Source organism: Curcuma longa, chromosome 1 (genome assembly GCF_044706935.1).
Source record: "Curcuma longa cultivar G26 ecotype Majalengka, Jawa Barat chromosome 1, ITB_CL_G26_1.1, whole genome shotgun sequence".
In the NCBI taxonomy this organism is placed as follows: Eukaryota; Viridiplantae; Streptophyta; class Magnoliopsida; order Zingiberales; family Zingiberaceae; genus Curcuma; species Curcuma longa.
The window spans coordinates 18670316-18694731 of record NC_133861.1 but is presented as its reverse complement, the minus strand read 5'-3'; the positions used below and the strand labels follow the sequence as shown (position 1 = coordinate 18694731).

General features: G+C 38.3%; 5 protein-coding genes across 5 annotated transcripts; all 5 read left to right on the top strand.

Annotated features, from left to right (window-relative positions):
* Window positions 1-1181: 1181 nt before the first annotated feature.
* Window positions 1182-9594, top strand: LOC141845215 (uncharacterized). The gene is made up of 11 exons (XM_074733277.1): window positions 1182-1393; window positions 1566-1609; window positions 1699-1779; window positions 3044-3151; window positions 4232-4323; window positions 5588-5662; window positions 5903-5972; window positions 7020-7121; window positions 9002-9113; window positions 9218-9280; window positions 9408-9594. The coding sequence occupies exons 1-11, from the start codon at window positions 1231-1233 to the stop codon at window positions 9503-9505; spliced, it is 1008 nt and encodes a 335-aa protein (XP_074589378.1). The 5' UTR covers window positions 1182-1230; the 3' UTR covers window positions 9506-9594.
* Window positions 9595-10221: 627 nt separating this feature from the next.
* LOC141813475 (U-box domain-containing protein 15-like) lies at window positions 10222-12403 on the top strand. Its single transcript, XM_074701446.1, has 4 exons — window positions 10222-10560; window positions 10630-10746; window positions 10832-11257; window positions 11333-12403. The coding sequence occupies exons 1-4, from the start codon at window positions 10222-10224 to the stop codon at window positions 12401-12403; spliced, it is 1953 nt and encodes a 650-aa protein (XP_074557547.1).
* A 759-nt stretch (window positions 12404-13162) lies between these two features.
* Window positions 13163-15446, top strand: LOC141844025 (cyclin-B1-2-like). Its single transcript, XM_074732016.1, has 4 exons — window positions 13163-13343; window positions 13499-13599; window positions 14809-14906; window positions 15187-15446. Exons 1-4 carry the CDS (start codon window positions 13224-13226, stop codon window positions 15285-15287), a joined length of 420 nt encoding a protein of 139 aa, XP_074588117.1. The 5' UTR covers window positions 13163-13223; the 3' UTR covers window positions 15288-15446.
* A 645-nt stretch (window positions 15447-16091) lies between these two features.
* LOC141828659 (mitogen-activated protein kinase 4) lies at window positions 16092-20820 on the top strand. Its single transcript, XM_074716117.1, has 3 exons — window positions 16092-16655; window positions 17017-17442; window positions 19878-20820. Exons 2-3 carry the CDS (start codon window positions 17020-17022, stop codon window positions 20559-20561), a joined length of 1107 nt encoding a protein of 368 aa, XP_074572218.1. The 5' UTR covers window positions 16092-16655; window positions 17017-17019; the 3' UTR covers window positions 20562-20820.
* Window positions 20821-22002: 1182 nt separating this feature from the next.
* On the top strand, window positions 22003-22648 carry LOC141813066 (dehydrin Xero 1-like). Its single transcript, XM_074700970.1, has 2 exons — window positions 22003-22226; window positions 22317-22648. Exons 1-2 carry the CDS (start codon window positions 22029-22031, stop codon window positions 22503-22505), a joined length of 387 nt encoding a protein of 128 aa, XP_074557071.1. The 5' UTR covers window positions 22003-22028; the 3' UTR covers window positions 22506-22648.
* The last annotated feature ends 1768 nt before the right edge of the window (window positions 22649-24416 follow it).

Below are 24416 nucleotides of genomic sequence, written 5' to 3'. Positions count from 1 at the left end.
AATTTTCTTTATAGTATTCTAAAAAAATTATTTTTTTATAAAGTTTAGTATTTTTAATTTTAGATAAAATTTTTAATTTTGAAAATAAATATAAACGGTCACAGTTCTGTTCGTCTTCGTGTTAGGAGTTTGCTAAATTTGATCGTTTGCGACTGCAACGTCGCATTATAATTTTTATGTGACAAATTTTTATGTGCAACCTTTAATCACATGTTTTGTTTATATCCTTTGTCACAATTCATTCACTCGAATGATTTATGAATCTGAAAATAATCTTTGATGCACAAGCACTTTGCAAATATTATTATGAGATTTATGTATACAGTAAGTTTTGAAATTTGCATTTTGCCTTGCATTTGTAGGACACCAACAACCAGTTTTCTTGAGATCACTACTATTCAGTGCATTTTGGTTCTTCTTATGTTCTAGTTTAGTCTCAAATGGCCAATTAAACTAACAAAGAAGGTTATGTGATTAAATGATTGAACTATCATTAACTTGTGTGGTTCTAGGTTATAATTTGAATTGATTAGGAACACCTAGCTTTAAGCATGGAAGATTTTGCTTCCTAATTTAGTCTCATATGGGGAGTTGGGTTAATGGAATAGGTCTAAATTTAGATGAGAAAATTATTATTGGCTCGAGCTTCGACATTTTAGTCCAATAGTTGGATCAAGTAAAAGGTCGCCTTGACAATTCTATATATTGTTGCAAATAACCTTGAAGAGTTTAATTCTTTGATACTCTAATTAACTTTGGCTAATTGAACTAAATTGCTTAAATATTTACCTTGTATACGTTTCTGCTGATACTATTTTCAGGTTCAATAAGAAATGGCTGATGCTGAAGATATTCAACCTCTTGTCTGTAACTTGTGTTGCAGGTGCACTTTGGCTATTGGAACCATTTCTGACCCATCGCTCAGTTTGGTTTTGGTAAAAATAAAATAATTTATTTTTCAAAAGAGAAAAAGAGGTAAATTCGGATTTTTTTTACTTAAAAAATATAATAAAATATGAGAATACAAATTTATTGGGATAAAATATAATTAATTAATTTGCATTTGAATATCAATTATATGCGGTCCCAATACTACGAACTGAACTAGTTATTTTCCCCCTCAAAAAACACTCTGTGGTCCAAATCTGTTCGTCGAGCAATAGTGATTCACTTGTATTTAGAGTATTCGCCGGCCTAGGTGACGAAGGCGGCGTAACTCGAAAGGGTGCAATGGCGGTTCTTCGCGATAGCTTCCTTTGCCCAGTCTATCGGCTTCCAACTCCGTTCCGTTCCACCTTAGTTGGCCGCCGCCGCCGCTTTTCTTTGAGCGTTGTTTCCGTAGGCGGCGATCGTCAGAGGCGGTCACAGAACGTAGAGGGAGACTTCTTCGTAGGTAAATCTCTTTTACTTGTTTCACTTTCTCAAATCGTTTCACTGTTCGCTTGTTTGGATAACTCAAATCGCATATTCGGTCCTTAGATCAACTTCTCCGTATGTATATCCCTTTACTTGGTTTACTGTTCTCGGTTGGTTGCTCGATCACATATCTGGTTATTTCTCTGTAGATCAACTGTGTATCGATTGCGATACTTGCCGCTGGATGGCGCCGGTGAGCGACCGAAATAGTTTTGTTCTCGAGATGGACTAATTAGGTGGCATCTGATGTCTGTGATCTTTGCGTGGCTTTATTGACCGCAGGAAATGTTCACGCGGGTGGGGGGAATGTCAGCTGTCACCAAACAGCCAATCAGTGAAGAGGAAAAGGTCATGGCTTTACAGGTAACGGTTCTCATGTTATATAGGGGTTTTCAAATATAATTTTCACGGTGATGGAGTTTTGAGGATCGTATCAGCTTCCCCTCTCAAGAATATCTGATCAGTGTCGGAGTTAAGCTTGAATGGTAAGTCGACATGGAACAAGGGTTGGCCTATAGACTACGGAAGCACCATTTGCTCTGGTGGAATCTCCCTTTGAACTAGTGGGGCTGCTCTCTTGGAGCTGGGATTAGCCACCTGGAATTTTGATCGGTCATCGTTGTTGGTATTGAACTTCTAGAGCTGCCACTGGTCTCCTGAAGCTAAGATCAGCCTCCAATAATTGTGATTGACCTATTGGAGCTTTTGGATTAACTTCCTGAAATTCTGATCAACCTTGAGCTGAGATTTGACCACATGGAGGTTTGATCAAAACACCAAGTAGGAAAGGAGTTTTGGGATTCCTAATGCTATACCTTGGACCTCTTAGAGGAGGTATAAGTATTCAAAGGATATATGGTCTTTTCTAGTGCGGATAACGTAGCTGTATTAGGCATGGGGATGACATCAGATAGGGACCCATGAAATTTGTATCCAATAAGGCATGAGGTGCGCATATTCATTCCATACCTATCATGGGTATCAACTATTCTACCCATTTCCTCAATAATGCACTTTTTAGATCACTTTCAATTACTTTATTTTTTGTCTCCCTTACTTTAATACCTTCAACTCTTATCAGTTCAACTTATTTAACTTGTGAGTCTATTCATTGTTTTTGATCATGCCCACACTGTTTTAGCAAATTTTCTTAATTTTCTCATCTATTGGAACTTCACCTAATTGCTTCTAAATAGTAGCATTAGCACTGCTTGATGTTGAGACATTTTTTAAAAATTACCGAATATGCATATATTGATGCATTATGTGCCTGTCAAACACTTGATGCAAAATGCACTGACCTGACCACATAGTGCCCACCTACACTTTTTTACTTTGATTCTACAACATAGAACAAAGTGAATCAAACTCAATATCTCAATTAACTTTACAAATGCAATTGCAATGACTGTTGATTTGAAGATAATAACAGAGCTAATCAAACTCAATTATCAATTTTAATTAAATGCACAAGTCATTTATCACAAAACAAGCAATGGTTAGTTGCAAGATAGAAGTACAGTAATGAACTCAGGCACAAACTGTCACTATTTAAATAATTATATACAGTTTGTGTTGTTATATTGTTTCATGGTTCTCTAACTTCATCCATTTTATCAATTTTCAGGCATTAATCTGTTGTCCAACAAACTCCATACATACGGAGAAGCCTATTAAGAAGATTATTGAAGTTCAAAAGATGTTTCCTCTTCCCATAGATGCAGAGAAACTCCCAGTATATTGCTCCTTTGATTCTTCTCATAGATTCATTCTCTAATTGTTCCTAGGTTGCTACATATATGAATGTGGTTCCAATTGTAAAATATGGAATGCATTTCTCTTTTGTTATACCCTTATTCAAAAAGATCATGTTTTTAAAATTCAAAGTTGTGTGTGCTTCACCATTATAAATTACTACAATCAAAATCAATTCAGCATTCAGATATCAAGATTCGTGGTTCTATGTTTATCCAATCATATAGTTACATATGTTATCCATCTTTCTGAGAGATCTCAAATAAATAAACAAAATCATGTCACGGTAAATATTTGTATTGGGGCTTCATCCAACTTCCTTGCATGAAGAAGAGAAAATTTTCATTTTATTAATGGTGCTGAAGTACGATTGTGCTTATTTATTACCTCCAAATGCTACAAAAATTTTAAGGAGAATTCTAGCATTAAAAGTTGAATGCTGAATGTTTTAGACTAAAAGACATAATATAAACAATATGATAGGAGGAATTCAATATGAGGAGAAAGACCTCAAAGGATTTCAAGAAAAAGTTAAAGGTTGGGAAATTCTATTTCTCTTCTGCATAGAATCCACACTTGGATATCTATGTGGAATCATGGTCTTATATTTATCATATATTATGCTATTGCACTTTATGAAATTTTATAAAGGTTAGTTTCTAGTTTGTAATTTGGTCTATAGTGTCTATATCTATGTGGAATCATGGTCTTATATTTATCATATATTACGGGTAATTTTTATACATGACACTCAAATTGAAAGGTGAGCCATCTTGTTTTATGTTTTATTTTTCAGAAACATGCATATCAAATATACTACTAGAATTTAGAAGGCTACAATTTGCCATGTGAATGCAATCAGCATTCTACACAATTCAATATTCAATGATATGGATACCTTTGATTTCCTTACAACATTCAAATAGAAAGACATAGCATAAATCTTTGTACAGAAGTCACTATGTTTTTTTTCCCAATTTCTCATCAGTGTCTCTTACCTACAATTCTTAATCAATTCTTGCAAGTTTCAACTCATCTGACCATAAAGACATTCTTTCAGGGTGTTTATCATTGTGGCTATCATTCTGAGAGATCTTATGGAGCAACTTCCTACTTTATCACTCATCCTGAAGGGAATATACTTGTTGACAGGTAGTTAGATTCCAATGCAGAATAATCAAACTTGGTGCTGCAGCAGCTGTGATCATTCTTCCAATAATGACTGTATATCGTGTACTTAAGGAATAATCATTCTTCCAATAATGACCAAGTATTTTCATGCAACAGGAAATGAAAACTGCTAGTACATGTGGAACTAGTATGTGGAAGAAGAAGATATTAGTACAACTTGAGATGAGGGTGCCTAAGATTTACATACAATATAGGGAGAGGAGGATGAGCTGAATAACTCGATGGTTTCATTCCATAATTATTTAATGCTGAGTCCTAATGAGTGTTCCTCAATTATAGGCTGAAGTGGTCATCTGTCCTAACAATCTATATCTAAACCTCTTATAAGCCCAACAAGTCAATACAAGTATCCAAGCTCCAAGGTAATAACCGGTCCTGCAATTCCAAGTTAAACTAAGCTTTAAGGGAATAGTTCAGTCCAACAACTTTAGCCCTACTTTCATGGTTTCAAAAGTTTCCAGATTTTGTGAATGGAAGTACTATATAATGTTCAGGAGTTGAATCTGGTATAACTTCTTCAAAAAGTCTTCCCTACGTCACTTATGTTAGCACAACCAGCACTCTTTAAATCTATGCAACATGTTTTCATACGTTGCCCAATATGTATACCAAAATAATTTTCAAGTGGATATTCCACTATGTAACAAAATTGTATGCTCTTAACATTTTTATATACTATGCTATTCTGTGGGTTGATGCATTTTTTATGTCAAACTTACAACAACATGATTCATCCTCTCATTTTCCTTTAGCTCAAAAATCACACTTGACTAATTATCGAATTCTGGTTTTACTAGTACCAGCCCATTTAGAGTCCCATATGTGAGGATCTAATTGGTGTCTGAAATTAAGCTCTGAATCTTTCTAGCATAGGTCACAAAGTATATAACTAGAAGCAAGAATTTTATTGATGTTTCATAAATTGGATTTAAAATCAACTTCTTTTTTTTTTTTTTTGTAAAAGGTCTTGGCAGCAGATAGAACTGAAATTGTCATATTATAGTATGCTACATGGTTTTGAGTTTTAAGTTGAGTTCAATAAGTTGGTTATTTCTTTTAATTACATCTTACATAGCTATTGTAATGATCTGATTCATCCTTCTATTTCCTATTCGTCACCTATTCATTTTTTGTTGAAGTACACACATAGAGGATGGGAAATTACTTAAGAAACTTTCAGCTTGTCTGAACATTACATTAACCTGGAGATATGCCTGCTTTGCAGCCCAAGGTTTACAAAGAGATTAGCAAAAAATATAGAGAATCTTGGAGGGGCACGCTACATGTTTTTGACTCACAAGTATGTTAGAGGAGATCTTGTAGTCAGCATTGTTGATGAGGCATGAAATTGATCATCCCTTGTTCAGTTGATGCCAGGGCCTGGCCCAATTATGGATGCCATTGGGTTGGATCACCCCTTATGTTGTGGCATCTTGCATGGTCATTTATGAAGCTCCTGATCTGTTGGTTTTCGATTTTGTTTATGTTAGGTAGTATTTTTTTTGGACAAGCATTGCTACACCTTTTTTCTAATTCACAGAGATGACGTAGGGGATCATGAGAAATGGAGTAAGTGGCTGAGATGCAAAAGAATTCTCCACTCAGGAGATGTAAGTAGCTGTACTGTTCTCTTTGAAGTCATATTAGCTGTTTACTTCATTTAATTGTTGTCACACTAGTGTATTGTTCACCACAAAATTAAATGAATATTGGAGGAGGAATCATGTATAGAAGTAGCTTTAATCCAATGCTGTGTGGTTGTATATTACGGATAACACAGAAATAAAACAGGGATGACAGGTGTATTGAAGTTCCCTTCCATAAATAGGAATCCTGCCACATCTGTGTACCAGGAGTTTCCTTTGCCATCAGCCACTGCTAAATCCTTGCAGAGAAGGATAAAGATTGTGTGAGATTTTTCTGACGGAGTATGATTGTGTTATTTCTATCATGTTATGTGAAGGAAGGAAAATGATTGTTGCGCTAATTCATCCCAACTCCTTTTGACAGAAGCAAAGTAGCCATTCAGTGCTAGGTTGCTTTGTTGCAATGCGAACATCTTAGGTATACGTTTGAGGAAAATTACTCCGTTGGAAATAGATTTGCAATTTAAAGTTCCATATGTTTTTATTGTTCACAAAACATCATATAGAAATGACAAACTAATTGATGCAGTCCAGCAACCATGTAAGAACCACATAGCATGTAGTGATAACAGATTCTGTTAAGAGATTTATGGACATATCAGGGGTGCTCATTTTATATGTATTTTGTCCATGCCAATCAGTGACATTCTTCAGCAGTTTGCAAAATAAAAAAGCATGTTGCACATGGATAATAAAGAACTATTCGGAACTAGTAGTCAAATTATGTCAATATCTCTGTTTTGTTTTCTCTCAAGGTTGTAATGACTAATGGCTGCAGATCTAAATTGCAAAAGACATGCTGTCTGTATAAAGTCACTAGCTAATAAGTTGTATGAAAGAAGCTTAACTCAATTCATCACTTCAGTGTGAACTATATCAGCATTTCCAAACATGTTGCATCTATGGTGATCATCTACTTAGCTTTTAAGTATTGGAAGTTTAATTCAAATTGTCTTGTGTTGTTTTAGGAATTTGGGATCTATGATTAACCATATTCTGGAATTTTATCAGGTAGAGTTTTCCACAACTCATGTTGAAATTAAACTTGATGGGGAAGGCCCTTGGAGCATTGGAACTGATTTTGAGCTCATTTATACTCCAGGCCATACTGAAGTAAGACCTCAAACAACAGACATGACATCTAGAGTCTAATTTACAATTAATCTATTTCTAGGGCATGCAAATGGAATGCAATTCAAAACTTTGTGTTTTCTTGTGGTAGCCATGCTAACCGTAGACTAGTTGGTTCATAAGATTTGATAAGTTACAACCATTGGATGGTTTTTAGGTGCTTTAGCTCATCCACTTCATATCTACCAAGTTAATGGTCATTTCTCAGACTGGGTCATGTAATTATTGGCTTAGTCAGTGTTTGTGCAGAGTGATGCTAGGAAATCAATAACAGTTTGGATCATTTTGCCGCCTTCTGATATATATATATGGTAGTAGAGCAGTTAGCATTTGTTTCCTTTATCATGCATTTTGCAAACCATTTCATTTTCTTTGAATGTTGAAAAAAGTTTCTTTTTGTGAGAAATATCATGAATTCTTTTATTTGGATCATCATGAACAACTTGTTAATGGGGTTTCTTTTATATGTCAGCGCAAGCTTTGCTCCCTAATTTTCAAAATACCAATCAGAAGATGACTGATTGGTTACTAGTGTAGGCATGATAAAGATAGGTAATTTTCATTCTCTATTGGTGTCTTTCCAACATTGGACTAATACATATCCCTATTCTGAAGAACAATCTACAATGCCTGACCAGTCTAATTTAGCTCTCTAGTTTAGTCCACTTGTTTTGTTTTACTAACATGAGGATACAACAAGGTTTAACAATGGCACTCCTCTTTGGACCTGTCGTGTCATTGTGAATTTCCCACAAAATAAAAATCACTAACACGCTCCTTTACTAGGGTAATAGAGCAAATTCAGTTTGTCCAAAAATGGGCTAGTGCTAGAAAGCTCCTTACAAAGCACAAAAAAATATTGAAATAATTCCTAGAACCTAAGAACAAGCTATCTCAGCAAGAGGATACAACAAGGTCTAAAAATGGCACTCCTCTTTGGACCTATCGTGTCATTGTGAATTTCCCACAAAATAAAAATCACTAACACGCTCCTTTACTAGGGTAATAGAGCAAATTCAGTTTGTCCAAAAATGGACTAGCACTAGAAAGCTTGCACAAAAAATTATTGAAATAATTCTTAGAACCTCAGAACAAGCTCTCTCAGCAAGAATTGAAGATAAGATATGAAAACTTAAATAATCACTCGCAATCTCTCTGGAGATGAAATGAAATCACAAGGGTGAGAAAAATATACCGAAAAGCTTGAAGGAATTAATCAAAGTCTTGACCTTGATCTAAGCTCTTGGAGGTGATTTAGCCACTTAATAGCAATTAAGAACAACTAATAGAACTCAAGCTTATTAACCATGGTCCAATGTAGCTCCAAAAGGATATCATGTAGAGGGTGAAACTTCTGAATCTGAATCACAATAGTAGTTGTCAGCTAAGGATTTAAGCTTTGGCCAAAAGGAGCTTCCATTTGACTGGATCTCCACTAACATATTCCCCCAAATCTTGGTGTTTATATACATGCTTGTTCTCCCTTTTCACTCCACTTCTGCTTATAGGATATGACCCCTAAAAATAGCTTTTTAAAAGTCAAAAAATAGCCAAAGTGGTCTTTTGTTTGATCAGTGGAAGTAAACTTTTGCATTAAGAGAATTAATCATTAGAGGTGTACTGGCTGATCATGATGAACAATTTGTGGTTGATCATTTTTTTTCATCATTGCGCTCTATATTGTGAATTTATATTGTGGTTTTTATACCTGTTTCTGTACCTGTTTTGAAATGAACACTTAATTTGAGTGCTTTTTGACTTATGCAGAACTGGAAATTATAGTAAACATTCTGCTTTGCCAATTCATATTGTGAAAATCAACGTCCAAATTTGCACCTACTTAGATTTCTTTTGCATGTCAGGGTTCAGTTTGTTTACACTATAAACCACTGAAGGTCATGTTTACTGGGGACCATCTCTTCAGATCAGAAGGATCCGATCTTTCGATCTCCGTGATACATAACCAGCAATCAGGTAGTATAAAAGCAGCTAAACAAATCATAATTAGTGTGCTCCAATACAGATCAATTACATTAAATACCTTAGTAAGTCAATTCAACCGATGTTTGACTTGGCAGTGAGCCTGCAGCTGAAGAGTATTCGGAAGCTGTTGGACTTCGACTTCGAATGGATCTTACCAGGTGATTAATCTCTTAACTAAAACAGTTGTTCCTTTTTTTTTTTTTGCAATAAATGGAATTACACAAGCTACAAAATTTATTCTACTACGATATCATGTGCCAAGTTATTAATTGACTCCACTTTCAGGTCATGGGCGTAGAGTGGCATTCAGAAGCAACCAACATAAAAATGTAGCCATAGAAACTTTCTTGGCGTTACAGGAACCGTTGTACTCACACGATTAGTGTTTTTTTTTAACTCGTTCTGCAGGATCAGTGTAGTGTTTATATGACACAATTTTCTTGAAATAAATTGTTTTCAATGTCTTTTTTTACTTTTTTTTTGTTTTTTGTTTGTTGTTTCCCATTTTCTACAAACTTGTTCGTTATCAGTAATCTGATGAACTTCACGTTAAATCGTCCGAGCACAACTGTATGACATTTAATTAGATATTCATGGCGTAGAGTTATACTTTTGACTAATCACTGTATGACATTTATGGTATTTTTGTTGAATACAACTCTTCCTTAAGCTCATCGCTAAAGTGGATACAAATTTTATAAACCACCTAAAACAATGTCAAGATGCATCGTAAAACTGCTAAAATTTTATTAAACGATTATTTTAACCATGTTTAAATAACTATTTCAAAATAAACCATAAATTCTTCCGAGAACAACGGGGGAAAACACCTGAAAGGAACAAAACAATCTAATCGAGGGGCCAACAATTATCGCAACCGTCCATCTATTGATGCACGGACGATCAATCAACCTCCATGACCACGCTATTTATAGCAGCAAAATGGAACAAATTTGTGGCCATTCCTACTTTGCTTCACGTCTCCCCGCGAATTTCTCACAAACCATGCGTCGGGTTAATCTTCTTCTCCGCCTTCATCCTCCCTCCCCTGCTCTTGATTCGTCGCGCCTTCTCCTGATTCATCAGCCATCCTTCTGCCATGGAGAAGACCCCAGTCGCCGGGGTCGATCAAGGAGGAAGAGTCCTCGACGAGGAGGCGGCGGGTCCGAGAGAGGACGACGTGGACGACCTGATCCTGGAGCTACTGGAGATGATCCACTCCGTCTCCTCCTTCGGGGACTACCGCCGGATGCATCGGAAGGAGTGCTTCAGCCTGGTGCGCTGGATGAAGCTGGTCGTCCCGATGTTGGAGGAGATCAAGGAGCTCCAAGATCCGATCCCTGACGCGGCGTACCATCGGCTATGTTGTCTCCACAAGGCCTTCACTTCCGCTCGGAAGCTGCTCCGGTGTTGCCATGACGGCAGCAAGATCTATCTGGTACGGTCATTGCTTGCCCTAATTCTCACTTGTTCCCTCCTTTTCATGGTTCTTCGTCTTCGCTCGTAGGCGTTGGAGAGCGAGGCTGTGATGGGAAGATTTCATATGGTTTACGAAAAAATCAAGGAGTCGCTAGATGGCATGCCGTATGAACAGTTTGGCATTACGGATGAAGTGAAAGAGCAAGTAGGGTTGCTCGTCCTGTTCTTTTCTCTATTTCTTCATCTTTGTGACAAAAATCCCATCTGTTGATTCTTAATTTTATTTACAGGTTGAGCTATTGAGCGTGCAATTGAAGAGAGCCAAGAGGAGAACAGACACACAAGATATGGAGCTTGCCATGGATCTGATGGTGTTACTCTCCCAGAATCAAGATCGGAATGCCGATGGTGCCATACTCGAAAGGCTCGCCAAGAATTTGGAGCTGCAGACCCTCCCAGATTTGAGGGCGGAAACGATGGCCGTCAAGAAACTCATCAAAGAAAGAGGCGGCCAGAGCGGTGAAAGCACTCGACAAATCGTCGATATGCTCGGCAAGTTTAAGCAAATTGCTGGGATCGAAGATGGCAAAGGCTTGGACGATGTCACCTTGCCTAAATACCTCGAGAAGTGCCCTTCCTTGATGATCCCCAATGATTTCCTCTGTCCTGTTACTTTGGAGATCATGGTGGATCCCGTCATAGTCGCATCAGGGCAGGTATCCATTCTCGATGTAACCTGAATCAAACACCTAATTTGCTGATAAAAAACTTCTGTTGAATTGTTCTTGTAGACATACGAACGGCGAAGCATACAGAAATGGCTCGATGCGGGTCATCGGACCTGCCCCAAGTCCAGGCAAATCTTAGCTCACCTTTCCCTAGCTCCCAACTACGCTCTGCGAAACGTGATTCACAATTGGTGCGAGAAGAATAAGATCGAGCTGTTGAAGCGCGAACAGATCGAAGACTCCGATTCTTTAGATGGCAAGGAAGATATCCCAACCCTGGTCGAGCAATTGTCCAGCATTCATCTCGATGTGCAGCGCAAGGCAGTGAAGAAGATCCGTTCGCTGTCGAGAGAGAATCCCGAAAACCGAGTTGCGATCGCCAAGCATGACGGAATACCTGCTCTAGTCAGCCTTCTAAATTACCCCGATTCTAAGTTGAAAGAACACACGGTCACAGCCCTGCTAAACTTGTCCATCGACGAGCTGAACAAGAGACTCATAGCCAAAGAAGACGCGATTCCGCTGATAATCGAGATTCTGAAGACTGGCACGGTGGGGGGGAAGGAGAACTCGGCCGCAGCCTTGTTCAGTCTGTCAATGCTCGACGAGAACAAAGAGTTGATAGGAAGCATGAATGGCATCCCTCCGTTGGTAGACCTGCTACAGAATGGCACCATCAGAGGGAAGAAAGATGCGGCCACTGCACTCTTTAACTTGCTTCTGAACAGCAAAAACAAAGTCAGAGCCATCGACGCCGGAATTGTTACCCCATTACATACACTGCTGGACGACAGGAACCTCGGCATGGAGGACGAAGCCCTCTCCATTTTTCTTCTCCTCGCATCTCGTCCTGAAGGTCGCGGCGCGATAGAGAAGCATTCGTTCATCGAGAAACTCGTGCGGTTGATCAAGGAGGGCACCTCGAAGACAAAGGAATGCGCGGTCGCGGTGCTGCTCGAGTTGGGCTCGCACGATCCTTCCTTCACTTCGACCTTGATGCAATTTGGAGCATTCGAGCATATCTGTGAGATAGAGAGAAGCGGAACCAATAGAGCGCAGAGAAAGGCCAAACCCCTTCTGCAGCTCATGCGTCAGTGCCAGTTGCCAAGAAGCTTAGCGAGGCTGAAGAGTTAATTGCGCTATTTACAGCGAGATCATCATCCCAAGTTGTTGATTTACTTGTTCCGAGTTGCAAAAAAAATCTGGATACATCTGTGCTTCAAACCGTCTTTCTCAATGCCGTGGGATATGCTCAGCATTTTACTAAGTTTTATTCTATTTAGGCTTTTGAAGTATTGTTAGTATTTTACTCTTTTGCATTCAGAGTTTGATTTTATCTAAAACGTTCGTTCATTGCACTTTAAAATTTATTTGGATGTACTAAATTTAATATCAGAGCACATGATGAAATTCTTTGAGACATCATGATAAATCTCAGATCCTATATCTGGAACCGATCTGGTCTTACGGAAGTTTCTCATCGGTCATCAGGATAAATCGAGAAGTGCATGGTAGAGCCGTACGACGTATATCCGTACAATCTGGATGTTTAATCGCGGCAAGCCCCATGATCATGGAATGCAACTACACTTGAAGAAAAAAATGAATAAAACATTGAAATATTTCTTTTCTCTCTATCCTCTCCACTCCATTTTGGTCTGAAAAGTAAAACATAAATATTTAAATAAATATAAAATAAATGCTGAAGTAAATATAAAATAAATAAAACATTGAAAATTTTCTCCCTCTGCCTCCTTTCTGCTCTCTCATAAACATATCCCACGGGAGAGAAGAATTTGTCATATGCGAATCGTGGCGCGTTCATGAGATGCCGATCGGACGGCCGTGGTTCATTTAACAGCCCAAACCTATTTCGTGTTTATCAAGCACAGGGTCAGACGGTTCCCACACAAACGAGCGAAGGAAAGGAAGCGAGAAAAAAAACGGGAAGAAGATGTCGAAGTCGGTGATCGAGCACGAAGTGGTGGGGCATCACGACATCCTGCGCTTCGGTCTGCACGCTGTAAAGGGCGACATCGTCGGATCCCACCCCCTTCAATCAGTTCGCGATTCCGTAATCTCCATCTCGCCCTATCTTCCTCATCCTCTTCGCTAATTCGATCTGTTATTATTATTTCTTTCCGAATTTGGATTTTTTTTTTTGTTGTAGCTTTTTGTGTTGTTGATTATGTACAAAACTTAACCCTAATCTTGTTTGAATTCGATCAGTCGAGTAGATTTTGGGAGGAAAAGAAGCGCATGGAGTTGGATCTTACCTATGGATCAGCTTTCAATCTGAGGAGGGATTTCGATGCTCAAATTCTCGCCAGGTCTTGTATTTTTTCCTCTTGAGAAATTGCATAAATCCCACAAAGACAAAAATTGGTTAACTATTTGTTCTGTAAGAGAGGGTTAGGTTATTGTAAAGTCTGTAGAGTTGCTGTCCTGATCAGAAACGGGAGTATGAGAATGGAGTGTGAATGGAGTGTGTGATGCTAAAATCCAAATGTTACACATTAGACCCGCATAATAACGTAAAGTATTAACTCTTTAGTTCTGAAGCTAAGAAATCAACTTTCTTATTAATTTTTTTATCACCATGTTTTTCTTCTCAATTATGTTTGCTAAATGTATTCAAGTATACCATGTAAATTTTCAGTGCCAGCGTTAAAGGTTTAACATTTATAACATTTGTGACATTTTCATCCTTCCATGGAGATGTCAGGACAAAAACCTAACCTGATGACTATAAAATAGTAACATGCATTGGTAGCAGAAAGTGAAGAGGGCGTATGTTCCAAAACTGCATTCTACCTGAAGATTGTAGATCAGTGCTAGGTGTGAAAATTATGTACAACTATGAATCAATGATCTGAAATCACATGTAGATGGTGATGCATTAACTTATATCTTATATAATATTCTGCCTTCCAGTTATCATATAGTATAGTTCTATGCTTATTTTTGGATATAAGAAGGAAATCTTGGTTTGTTCAAGTTATTGTTAGCTCCAAACATCTTTGAATAGAAAGTACTCATATATACCCTAGGACACTACTAGAGCCTTGCAAACATGTGTTTTTCATAATTTAGTGTTTAGCCCCTAAATTATGAAAATCACATGTTTGCATGGATCTAGTAATGTCCAAGGGTACATATGAGTACCTTTTTAAAGAAGGAAGAAAAGCAGCAGATGTGATATCCAGTGTCCTATGGATAAAAGCTAATTGACACCTATAATTTTATCATCCTTTTTGTCTTTGTCCATTACTTGATCAACTTCTAACAGCCACTAAAAACATTGTGTTTGCTTCAACTTACATTGTTCAAAGTCATCCAACCTTTTTTCTACCACCTTTCATAAAATAGTGGTATAAACACGCACATAAATATGGATAGGATACGGTTTTTTTTTTCATTCTGTTTTGACATGTATGAGCTTGTTCTTTGGCATATTAATTTTGCTTTGTCTTTTTTTAATGAAAAAATTCTGATGTTATATTACTTTTACTTTTACTGAGATAACACTACAATTGTAGATTCCAGAGACCTCCTGGAGCATTGCCATCCTCCATGCTAGGTTTTGAGGCTTTTACTGGTGGATTAGATGAATTCGCCTTTGAGGACTACCTCAATTGTATGCACGTTCCTTTTTTTTTCTACATTTTTCTTTCATGTTTTCCTTTACCTTCAATATTTCATGTGATATCTGCGATGTGGCATATTTATTTGTGGAAGCAACTGTTTCTTATAATCCTCTTGGTAATATAGTAGCTTGTCACTAACCCCACACTATCTCCATAGCAGTTTCTACTGATTTATTAATACACTCCTTTCAGCTTGGGCCGTTTCTTTTCTTTTTCCCTTGATACTGAGTCCTAATATCAATTTTTCGTTTCCCCTTTCTTGATTTGCAGTGCCACAAGATTCAGAATCCATCAGACCATTAGATTTGCATCACGGTATGGAAGTTCGCCTTGGCATAACGAAGGGACCTGTGTGCCCAAGTTTCACCTAGATCGCTCGTCTTTGTTGTGGTTAAATTTGCTTAATGAATCTGTCTGAAGACTCAATTTGGTTGCTGCAACTACCTTTTCTTCGCAAGTGGTCATGAGATATGTTGTGCACTGCTGCTGGAAAATTATCTTATGTCGCGAACTGAATGGACTTATTTCGATTTTGGCTCGTGAATTTTCTGTTTCTAAATTTCAGTTAAAAAATAGAACTTAAAGACCAAAAAGAAAAATAAAGCAATATGTATCATGAATGTTTGACATCGTTTAGAAAATATTCCTATAAAATTTGGGGAAACAAATTATTTGACTGATTTATATATATTTTTTTAATTTTATGGAATACAATATATAATCACGTTTATAAAAATATTTTTTTAAGTTTATAAAAAAATAATTTTGTAATTTGATAAAATATTTAACAATATAAAAAGAATTATCACATTCATAAAATAAAAGGTTAACTTTAAATTAAATTTATATTTTTTTAATTTTAAAATTTAAGAGAAATTGGAAAATTAAATCAATATAAAAATAATTTTTATTCTCCGTAATCACAAAATTTTAATTATATAAAATAAGATTAACTATCTTATAGATTCATTTGAATTTAAAAACAGTTTGACATTTATTTAGCAAAATGATAATTAAAGATTGATTTAAAAAATAAAGATTTATTAGAGTGCCTTTTCGTCCATCAATCAATTCACGTGCAGGAGATGGCTGCGCCCACGTTTCGATATCGCAACCCTGCGGCGCTCGTTGTTGCGCATCTGTGCAATCCGGAAACGGTAACATTTCGCGGCCCTGGAGAAGATTGACGGTAGAGATTAGGTACATCATCAAATAGTCTCCGTCCGGCCTTTCCCGGTAGCATGTGCCGCCGGCGCAGCGTAAGCAGTGTCAGACACGTAGCTGCCGTCGATGACACTTCTTGAGCTGTCGGTTATATTTTATGTTGGCGCCTCGACCTCGACCTTTACTTGATTGATCCGGGTATTGTGCGATTAGGGCAACGAGTTTTACTGAGTTAGAGGTAGGAACCGACGGGATCGATCGACGATCAAGGTGGAAACAGTGGCGGAAGATATGCTGTGAGTTAGGGCTCCGGGCGAAGTGAATTGGAGCTGAACCGAGGTGGTCATGGGGATGTGGAGGGAATTGATGGGGGAAGTTGAGTATTTCCGTTGGGTTGGATCGATCCGAGTGCTCCTGCTTGTGTTTTCGAGAAATCTTGGGCTTTAGAGGTCTGTTCTTGGATAGAGGAAGAGGGGGAGAATCGAGAAAGTTGAAGTCTTTGCTGCTGAAAGTGGTGGTAGCCCTTGGTGATAACTGTGATTCTTCAAGTTTGTGCATGTAGTCTCTGGACTTAGGTAATCATCCATTTCCTGTTTCTCCCTATTTCTCGTTTTTTTTTTGGAGAATATTTTTTAGGAGCTTGCTGTAGTTACAATTGTGATTGTACGGATTCAATTGCTCCTCAAATGATGTTTTACGCCCTCTTTTTGATTCTCTGATACACTATTCAATGCCAGAGTTCATTCTTTTAGCACGTTTGGTTGAACTCCTTGTCATGTGTGGTACGAAATGGCTTGATTTGAGCAAAATAAGGTTTTTTCAATTGTTTGTTTTCCCTTTCTTTTTTGATTATTATTATCTCCTTTACTGGAGTCTGGTTATATCGTGGAAAGTGTAATCTCCAGTTGGTTCTCTGTTTTGTCTTGCTCTTTCTAGGAAATGGCTACGCTGGTCGATCCTCCTAATGGTGTAGGAAACCGTGGAAAACACTACTACACCATGTGGCAGACCTTGTTTGAGATCGACACAAAATATGTGCCCATCAAGCCTATCGGCAGAGGTGCTTATGGAATTGTTTGCTCATCAATCAACTGTGAGACAAACGAAAAAGTTGCGATAAAAAAAATACATAATGTTTTTGATAACCGTGTGGATGCGCTTAGAACTCTGCGTGAACTGAAGCTTCTTCGTAACCTTCGACATGAGAATGTCATCTCTTTGAAGGATATTATGATGCCGCCTCACAGAAAAACATTTAGAGATGTGTACCTTGTTTATGAACTTATGGACACTGATCTGCATCAGATTATCAAATCATCGCAGGCACTTTCCAATGACCATTGTCAGTACTTCCTCTTTCAGGTATGGATGCTTGCAATCTGAATTTATATGCGCTACTAAAAGTGAATCGAGGGGGCACCAACCATAAGCCACTCTCTCTTGCCTTGATGCCTTCCTGATTATGCATAATCCTGCCAAGGTTTGGTTTCTTATGTTTCTGAGTACTTATTCTACCTTTTTCTTTTTTTGCTTTGACATTAGGGTCACGCTTCAGTACTAACTATCCTCATATGACTCGAGTAAAATGTCTCTTGCCTTGATTTCCTTACTAAAAAACACTCGGCTTGGGTTCACTCATCACTAACTTCAAAGTAAATGATGATTGGTTGGCCACTTGTTCAGCAACTAACTTAATGCCTTGAGGCTAGCTTCACCTTTGGCCTATTTTGCCTTGACAGCATGGCTTAGATTCTTATAGATTAGCTGATCTGTTGTGGTCCTTTTGAAATCATATGCATTACCCAACCTCTTTTGGCTTGCTTTTTAAACTATGATTTTCTTTGTTATTTGTAATTGCAAGCTGACCTGTAATGATTTATTTTTGCTCATGATCTTCTACTAACCAGTAGTATAGATACTAACCTTCTATTCCTTGTCTTCTATTTTGCCTTGTAATTAATGATTTTGACAAGGAAAAGAGGTAGGAAAGAAGTAATATGCTGATAAATTACTTATTGGTTTGCTTCTGATATCGGCTACTTCACTTCCATTCTTTTTAAAATGACAATTGAAATATACATCCTTCCAATTTCTCCCTTTAAGGGACAATTTAGGTTTATTGTCTTCTTTTGTTCAAGTTGTGTAGCTTCTATAACAAAGCAGACTTCATCTTGCTCATAGCTTTTGGTAATATATCACCTAGATGAAAAAAGAAAAGGCTTAATTTGGTAGCCTGGAACTTTGAATTGTATGCTATAAAGTGCAAGAAACATAATGAGTGGGGGTTAAGCAATTCATTATTGTGAATTCATTAAGGTTCCCTCATGTTGCTATTTAGATAACTCAGTATCTAAAGCGATAATCATTTGAAGGGATAGATTAAGATTCCTTCTGTTTGAAGGAAATAATCATTAGTGTTGGTGTCATGTGAACTGAGATGATACAATTTGTCTCTAAAGTTGTTTCGGACTTGGAAACTGAAATTTGTTGCACTTCAGGGCCAGGCTGTAACAACTCTTTACTTGAAGAGTAACTGGCTGCAGTGTATTATGTCTTAGTCTTTTTTTTTTTTTTCTTTCTAGATATCCAGTTAACTCTACCAGCACCCTTTTCATTGGCTATTTCAAGTACAACATTGGCATAATTTCCTTGTTAGTGTCTTTGAAAAATCTTGACTAGATGTCATCTTTATACTTCTTGCTATGATGCTATACTATTTGCCTTTGTACTATTTTTAATTCTGGTGGCTTCACGCAAATGAAAGTTATTTTGGTACCATCCCATACACACTGCATCTTGTTCTGTTTATGTTCAAAATCTCAAAAATTAATGCCCTCGTGTTCGGGTCATGGTTAAAAATCTCATGTTGCACTGTCTAAGCTAGGTGCTCCATGTGGACCTACTTGGGTGGTGAAGATGCCATACATGCCTCAGCCATTTATGGTGTACCAAGTGGTAGTGGTCCATGCAACAGATTGGTATGGGTCATTCTATTGGTTCCTACTTCTAGATTATCCATTTTTATCATTTACATTGGTCATTCAGATCTCCAGAAGAAAAAAAAAAAAAGTAAATCTAGCTGCTTGGATTGGAACACAACTAACTCACACTTATCAACCCTCTTCGTTTTACTTGCTGTACGTCAACTCTCTCCCTTTCAACTTCTTCTGGTGTTCAAGGTTGGTGTATTCATTCTCCAAGTCAGCTGAAGTTTCATTGAAGTTAAATGGTAGCCTCCTTCCTAATTCAAGTTGATCCATATCTATAGAAACTACTTATGTTTTATTTAATATAAATAATCCTCCAATATAAGTGTTCTAAGATTTTCGAGCTCATATCATGTTTGTGAGCTGACAATTGGGCAAATCACTTCTCTTGTTCTCTTAGTAGACATCTGTCATCCACATGAAGGTACATGGTCAACAGATTACTGGATGCTTTTCATTTGCTAAAGTAACAGTTTAATCGAGGATTACACATATTTTGTTCATGAACTTTATCTTTGCTAACAGTTAAGCTATAGGAATTCGAAGTATAGAACTGAGACACTTTCTAGAATTTTCTTTTCCCCTTAATTTTAGTGTTCATTTTTTCTTATATTTATATTCTCTTATTATTTCTCTCATTTTATTTTATCGTTAGCTACGCCTCTCGTTGATTTGGTTGTTTAGAACAATAGCTAATATTGCAATGTCTTTTGTTGTCGAGATTACACCTTTTATCTCTGTTCGAGGGATATGATTGTCAAAAGCTTACTTTTGATTATTCCTGAATGAAATTGCTTCTTTTGATTACAGCTACTGCGAGGGTTGAAGTATATCCACTCTGCTAATATTCTCCACCGAGATCTGAAACCTGGAAATCTTCTTGTTAATGCCAATTGCGAACTAAAGATTTGTGATTTTGGTCTGGCTCGTGCTAGTAGTGGAAAAGGACAGTTCATGACCGAGTATGTTGTTACCCGCTGGTATCGGGCCCCCGAACTGCTCCTTTGTTGTGATTATTATGGAACCTCCATTGATGTTTGGTCAGTTGGATGCATCTTTGCAGAACTGCTTGGACGGAAACCTATCTTCCCCGGTACAGAGTGTCTTAACCAACTTAAGCTCATTATCAATGTACTTGGTACAATGGGTGATTCTGACATCAGCTTCATCGATAATCCAAAGGCCCGCAAATATATCAAGTCCCTACCATATACTCCCAGTATCCCTATTGCCAATCTTTACCCTGGTGCCAATCCTTTAGCCATTGATTTATTACAGAAGATGCTCGTTTTCGATCCATCTAAGAGGATTAGCGTCGATGAGGCTTTGCAACACCCTTATATGTCACCTCTTTACGACCCTAATACCAATCCTCCAGCTGAAGTTCCTGCAGACCTTGACATTGATGAGAATCTAGGCGAAGAAATGATTAGGGAGATGATTTGGAAGGAGGTGTTGTATTATCATCCAGAAATTTCTGCAAACTCATGTTAATCAATGCTTGTTTTGGAGCAGGTTTTAGGGTTCCTTCCAAGTCATAAAGCCAATATTAATTTGGCTCCCTTCCAAGTCAAAAGCTTATATTATTTTGTTCCGGCTGGTTTCCTGTTATGAGAATCGTTCCAAAGTCTGACTTGTAAATATTTATCTGCGCTATATTTATCTGGTTTGGAATCTCATGCAATAACAAAAATGCTTGTATGATTGAACTTTGTTATGCATTGTAATGTACTTGGTATCTGTGGTTACCACTTGTGAAGATCTCTTAGTTACAGATCAAATTGACTTAGTTTCATGCGATTTGTAAAGGTAGCTGGCTATGCACGTTGCTAGTGTAGTTGACATGTTACGCTGCTGCTGCTGCTGGCCATCCGTTGTAAAAAGAGAGAATGTTGCGTTGCTACTGGTTGTCAAGTGTGCCTGAGAGTTTAAAATCTACTTGTGTCAAAGAAAAAGAATTTCACAATTTATTAAGTTTGGATGAGTTGAATGCAGTATATATCCGTCTACATAGGAGAATTTCACAATTTATGTATTAAGTTTGGATGAATTATATTGGGTGAGAAATACTATGCTGCGCAACAAGGAATGATCCGTCGTGTGTGCTGCCATCTGCGCCGCGCTCGTCTGTCCAGCGTCGGCCTCTCCCTCGGGCGCGATCAACGCGTAGCTTGTCGGCGTTCCGTTCGACGTCGGATTTCGATCGGATAGTGGTCGGAATTCCGCGTAATTTGGTCGGAAACAGTCACCCCCACTGCGTGGCCATTGTCGACGGCGATCGGGCCGGATTCTGACCGAATCGCGATCGAAGACCGACCGAGGAAGGATCGGCGTCCGAGTGGGGGCAGCTGTTTTCGGCCAAATTATGCTGGATTCCGATCGCTATCCAGTCGGAATTCGACACCAGACAGAGCACCGATGAGTGACGCGTCAATCGCGATCCGAGGCGGCGGCCGACAGTAGTCGGACGACGCAGACGAAGGCGGCGACAGTGGGGATGGATCACGGATGTCGCGCATGGGTCGCGCACCATAGCAATTTCGTATATTGGGTTATAGGTGATAGCTATTATTTGGTTAACTTACAGTTGATGTTATCGATGCTTTATTTTACAGGAACTAAAAATAACTTCATTAGCTAACTTGTAACTCCTCATAAAGCATAATTTATTTATAAAAATGATTTTTTAAATAAAATTATAATTTTATTGCATGCGTATCCACAATCCCCCGCGCGTCCAAGGAACCACCTTCGTCGAGAATCCTCCAGCCACATGTGTCGCCCATGCAGCTCGACGACGTCGCAGCACCTCCGCGTCACACGTGTGCCAGCGCGCAACCTTCCACGTAGCGACCACGACGCTGAGTCACCGGACATCACAGCTCTATTTATATATCCTTCATCTCTGCATCAGCAAGTCTCGCCGGAATAACAGCGAAGGAGAGGTCGATCATATCAGCGATGGAATACAAGAGGGACGAGCACAGTGACACAATCCCGCAGACGGACGCGTACGGCAACCCCATCCGCACCGACGAGTACGGCAACCGCCTCCCCGTCAGCCAAGGCTACGGCGTTAGCGCCGGCGAGGAGAAGCAGCACCAGAGCGCCGGAATCACGGGAATGCTCCACCGCTCCGGCAGCTCCAGCTCCAGCTCAGTAAGCACATTTTAGTTAATTAATTAATTCTGAAAATGAATGTGTAGCAGTGTAGGAACTTGACATGGATATGAATATCCGCATGCGCAGTCTGAGGATGATGGGATGGGAGGGCGGCGGAAGAAGAAGAAGGCACTGAAGGAGAAGATCAAAGAGAAGTTACCGGGTGCTCACAAGAGTGAAGAGGAGAAGGAGTGGCAGGAGGGAGAGTACGGGCACGAGAAGAAGGGATTCATGGAGAAGATTAAGGAGAAGTTGCCTGGCCAGCATAAAGACTAGATTTTGCGGTGCTTGAAATTGTCAATAAGTGACGCAGTTTGTGCGTTTGATCATGTTCTAGCTATTTATCTTGCTGTGTAATTAAGGGGGCAGGCTAGTTTTAAACTAAAATGTCGTCTTAACAAAAATAAGATGCTTGATAATTGCTCGTTGGATCAGTTGTAGCGTTAAACGGGGTCTAAAAAAACTTAATTTTTTTGTCAAGAAAAGAATAAAATTCATACTAACCAAAGTGTTTTCATAAATGAACCCAACGGTAACGCTAAGAGCTCGGCCTTCTGGGCCGCCGTCTCCGAATCCTCCCGAAACCAACCCGCCTCCCAGTCTCCCCTCCCCTCCCCTCCCCTGGCTCCAGTCCCGCCGAGGCCATCCCTCCGCCTACGATGCCCTCTGTTAACAACACCCTCATCAATTGATGCCGAGAAGGTGTTCGATGAAATGGTAGCACCAGGAATCGTCCCCACCACTTCCTACCACACCATCCTCATAAAGTTACGGTCTTTCTACCCCAACTTCGTCGAATTTGCCTACAATGTCATTCCTTTCACTGTCCAGTTCGGCTGCCATCCGGATGCATTCACTTAGTCGGTGCCCGTAACAGGGCTCTGCCGTGCTGGGAGGATGGCGGAAGCTTGCAGCCTCTTGGATCAAATGATTGAGGATACGCTTCTTCCCACTGTCAAGTCTTACACTTGTATTCTTTAAGGGTACTTCCTCAGAAGGTAGGATCGAGGAGGCCAAAAGGCAAGTCAGTATGATAAGAGAGCCTCGATCCTGTACCGCGCTCATTAAGGTAGGTAAAATTGATGAAGAGTGGACCAGGGAGCGATTTTCTGATAAAGATGAATATGTGCAATATGAAAAAGTGTGGAAAGCACACTGCTAAAAGGGTAAGATCATCAATGCCATTTTTAAAATTAATAAAATTATGGTACTATAAATCACATTCTACCAAGCGTTGATATGAAAAGGGTAAGATATGAATAACATTACTAAAAAATTAAAATATGATGATTAAAAAGAATAAGATGATAGAATATATTTAAAATCTTAATTTATAATTTATCTCTAATATCTCTTCTAACACACGAATTCTATTGATTGCTTATAGTTATGATCTATGAGTTGTTAGAATTGGTCCAATCCATGCAACTAACAGCACGAGGCATTATTGTTCCGTTCAGAGCTCATTGTCACCAGCTCTGATCATTTTTTGTTTTTTCTCCTTGGAATATAATTAATTAATTATATCCCATAAAATTGACGGCGGTGATGGATTGATGCTGGCTGGTGCACCAAACAAGGTGATATGAACCGCTTACCTGTCTAATATATGCTCACTGACACCTAATTATACCTAATTTTTATATATTCATATCACTGATTGACAGTACTAAAAGTAATATTAAGTGGAAGGATTAATCTAATTCTATGAGCTCTATATCTCTTCGATCTCCTGGGGCCACTGAGAACTGTCGGCAGCAGCTGCATAATCCTCATGCATACTTTTTTAAAGAAACAAACAGTGTTGTTTAAGTATTATAAAGCACCTGGTTTGAATTAGATTTTTGATTAATTTGATTATTAAAACAACTTCAATTCAATTTTCAAACAAGTGGCATTAGATGATCATAATGGCTTAAATATTTATATCAAATTAATTAGCTCAAAGTGTGAATAGAAAAGTTCCATGATTCTTGCATGCATTAGCTTGTAATATAATTAGCTCAATAATTTGAAGAAGGTTTGCAATCAGCATAACCTAATTATTAGGATTAATATTATTATTTGGAATTTGTAGCTAGCTTTTAGGCATTTGGTAGCAATTGCTATATTTGGAAAAATGATGAAACACTAATAAAAACATTGAACCTCTCTTTCTTATTGATAATTAATCAGCAATTAATGTTT

Coding starts and splice junctions, on each gene's coding strand:
- LOC141844025 (XM_074732016.1), top strand. CDS start 13,224: ATGTCGAAGTCGGTGATCGAGCACGAAGTGGTGGGGCATCACGACATC. Junction 13,600..14,808: donor GATGCTCAAATTCTCGCCAG/GTCTTGTATTTT, acceptor CTACAATTGTAG/ATTCCAGAGACCTCCTGGAG. Junction 14,907..15,186: donor CTTTGAGGACTACCTCAATT/GTATGCACGTTC, acceptor CTTGATTTGCAG/TGCCACAAGATTCAGAATCC.
- LOC141845215 (XM_074733277.1), top strand. CDS start 1,231: ATGGCGGTTCTTCGCGATAGCTTCCTTTGCCCAGTCTATCGGCTTCCA. Junction 3,152..4,231: donor TAGATGCAGAGAAACTCCCA/GTATATTGCTCC, acceptor ACATTCTTTCAG/GGTGTTTATCATTGTGGCTA. Junction 5,973..7,019: donor GAATTCTCCACTCAGGAGAT/GTAAGTAGCTGT, acceptor GAATTTTATCAG/GTAGAGTTTTCCACAACTCA.
- LOC141813066 (XM_074700970.1), top strand. CDS start 22,029: ATGGAATACAAGAGGGACGAGCACAGTGACACAATCCCGCAGACGGAC. Junction 22,227..22,316: donor GCAGCTCCAGCTCCAGCTCA/GTAAGCACATTT, acceptor CCGCATGCGCAG/TCTGAGGATGATGGGATGGG.
- LOC141828659 (XM_074716117.1), top strand. CDS start 17,020: ATGGCTACGCTGGTCGATCCTCCTAATGGTGTAGGAAACCGTGGAAAA. Junction 17,443..19,877: donor GTCAGTACTTCCTCTTTCAG/GTATGGATGCTT, acceptor TTTTGATTACAG/CTACTGCGAGGGTTGAAGTA.
- LOC141813475 (XM_074701446.1), top strand. CDS start 10,222: ATGGAGAAGACCCCAGTCGCCGGGGTCGATCAAGGAGGAAGAGTCCTC. Junction 10,747..10,831: donor CGGATGAAGTGAAAGAGCAA/GTAGGGTTGCTC, acceptor TTTTATTTACAG/GTTGAGCTATTGAGCGTGCA. Junction 11,258..11,332: donor TCATAGTCGCATCAGGGCAG/GTATCCATTCTC, acceptor TTGTTCTTGTAG/ACATACGAACGGCGAAGCAT.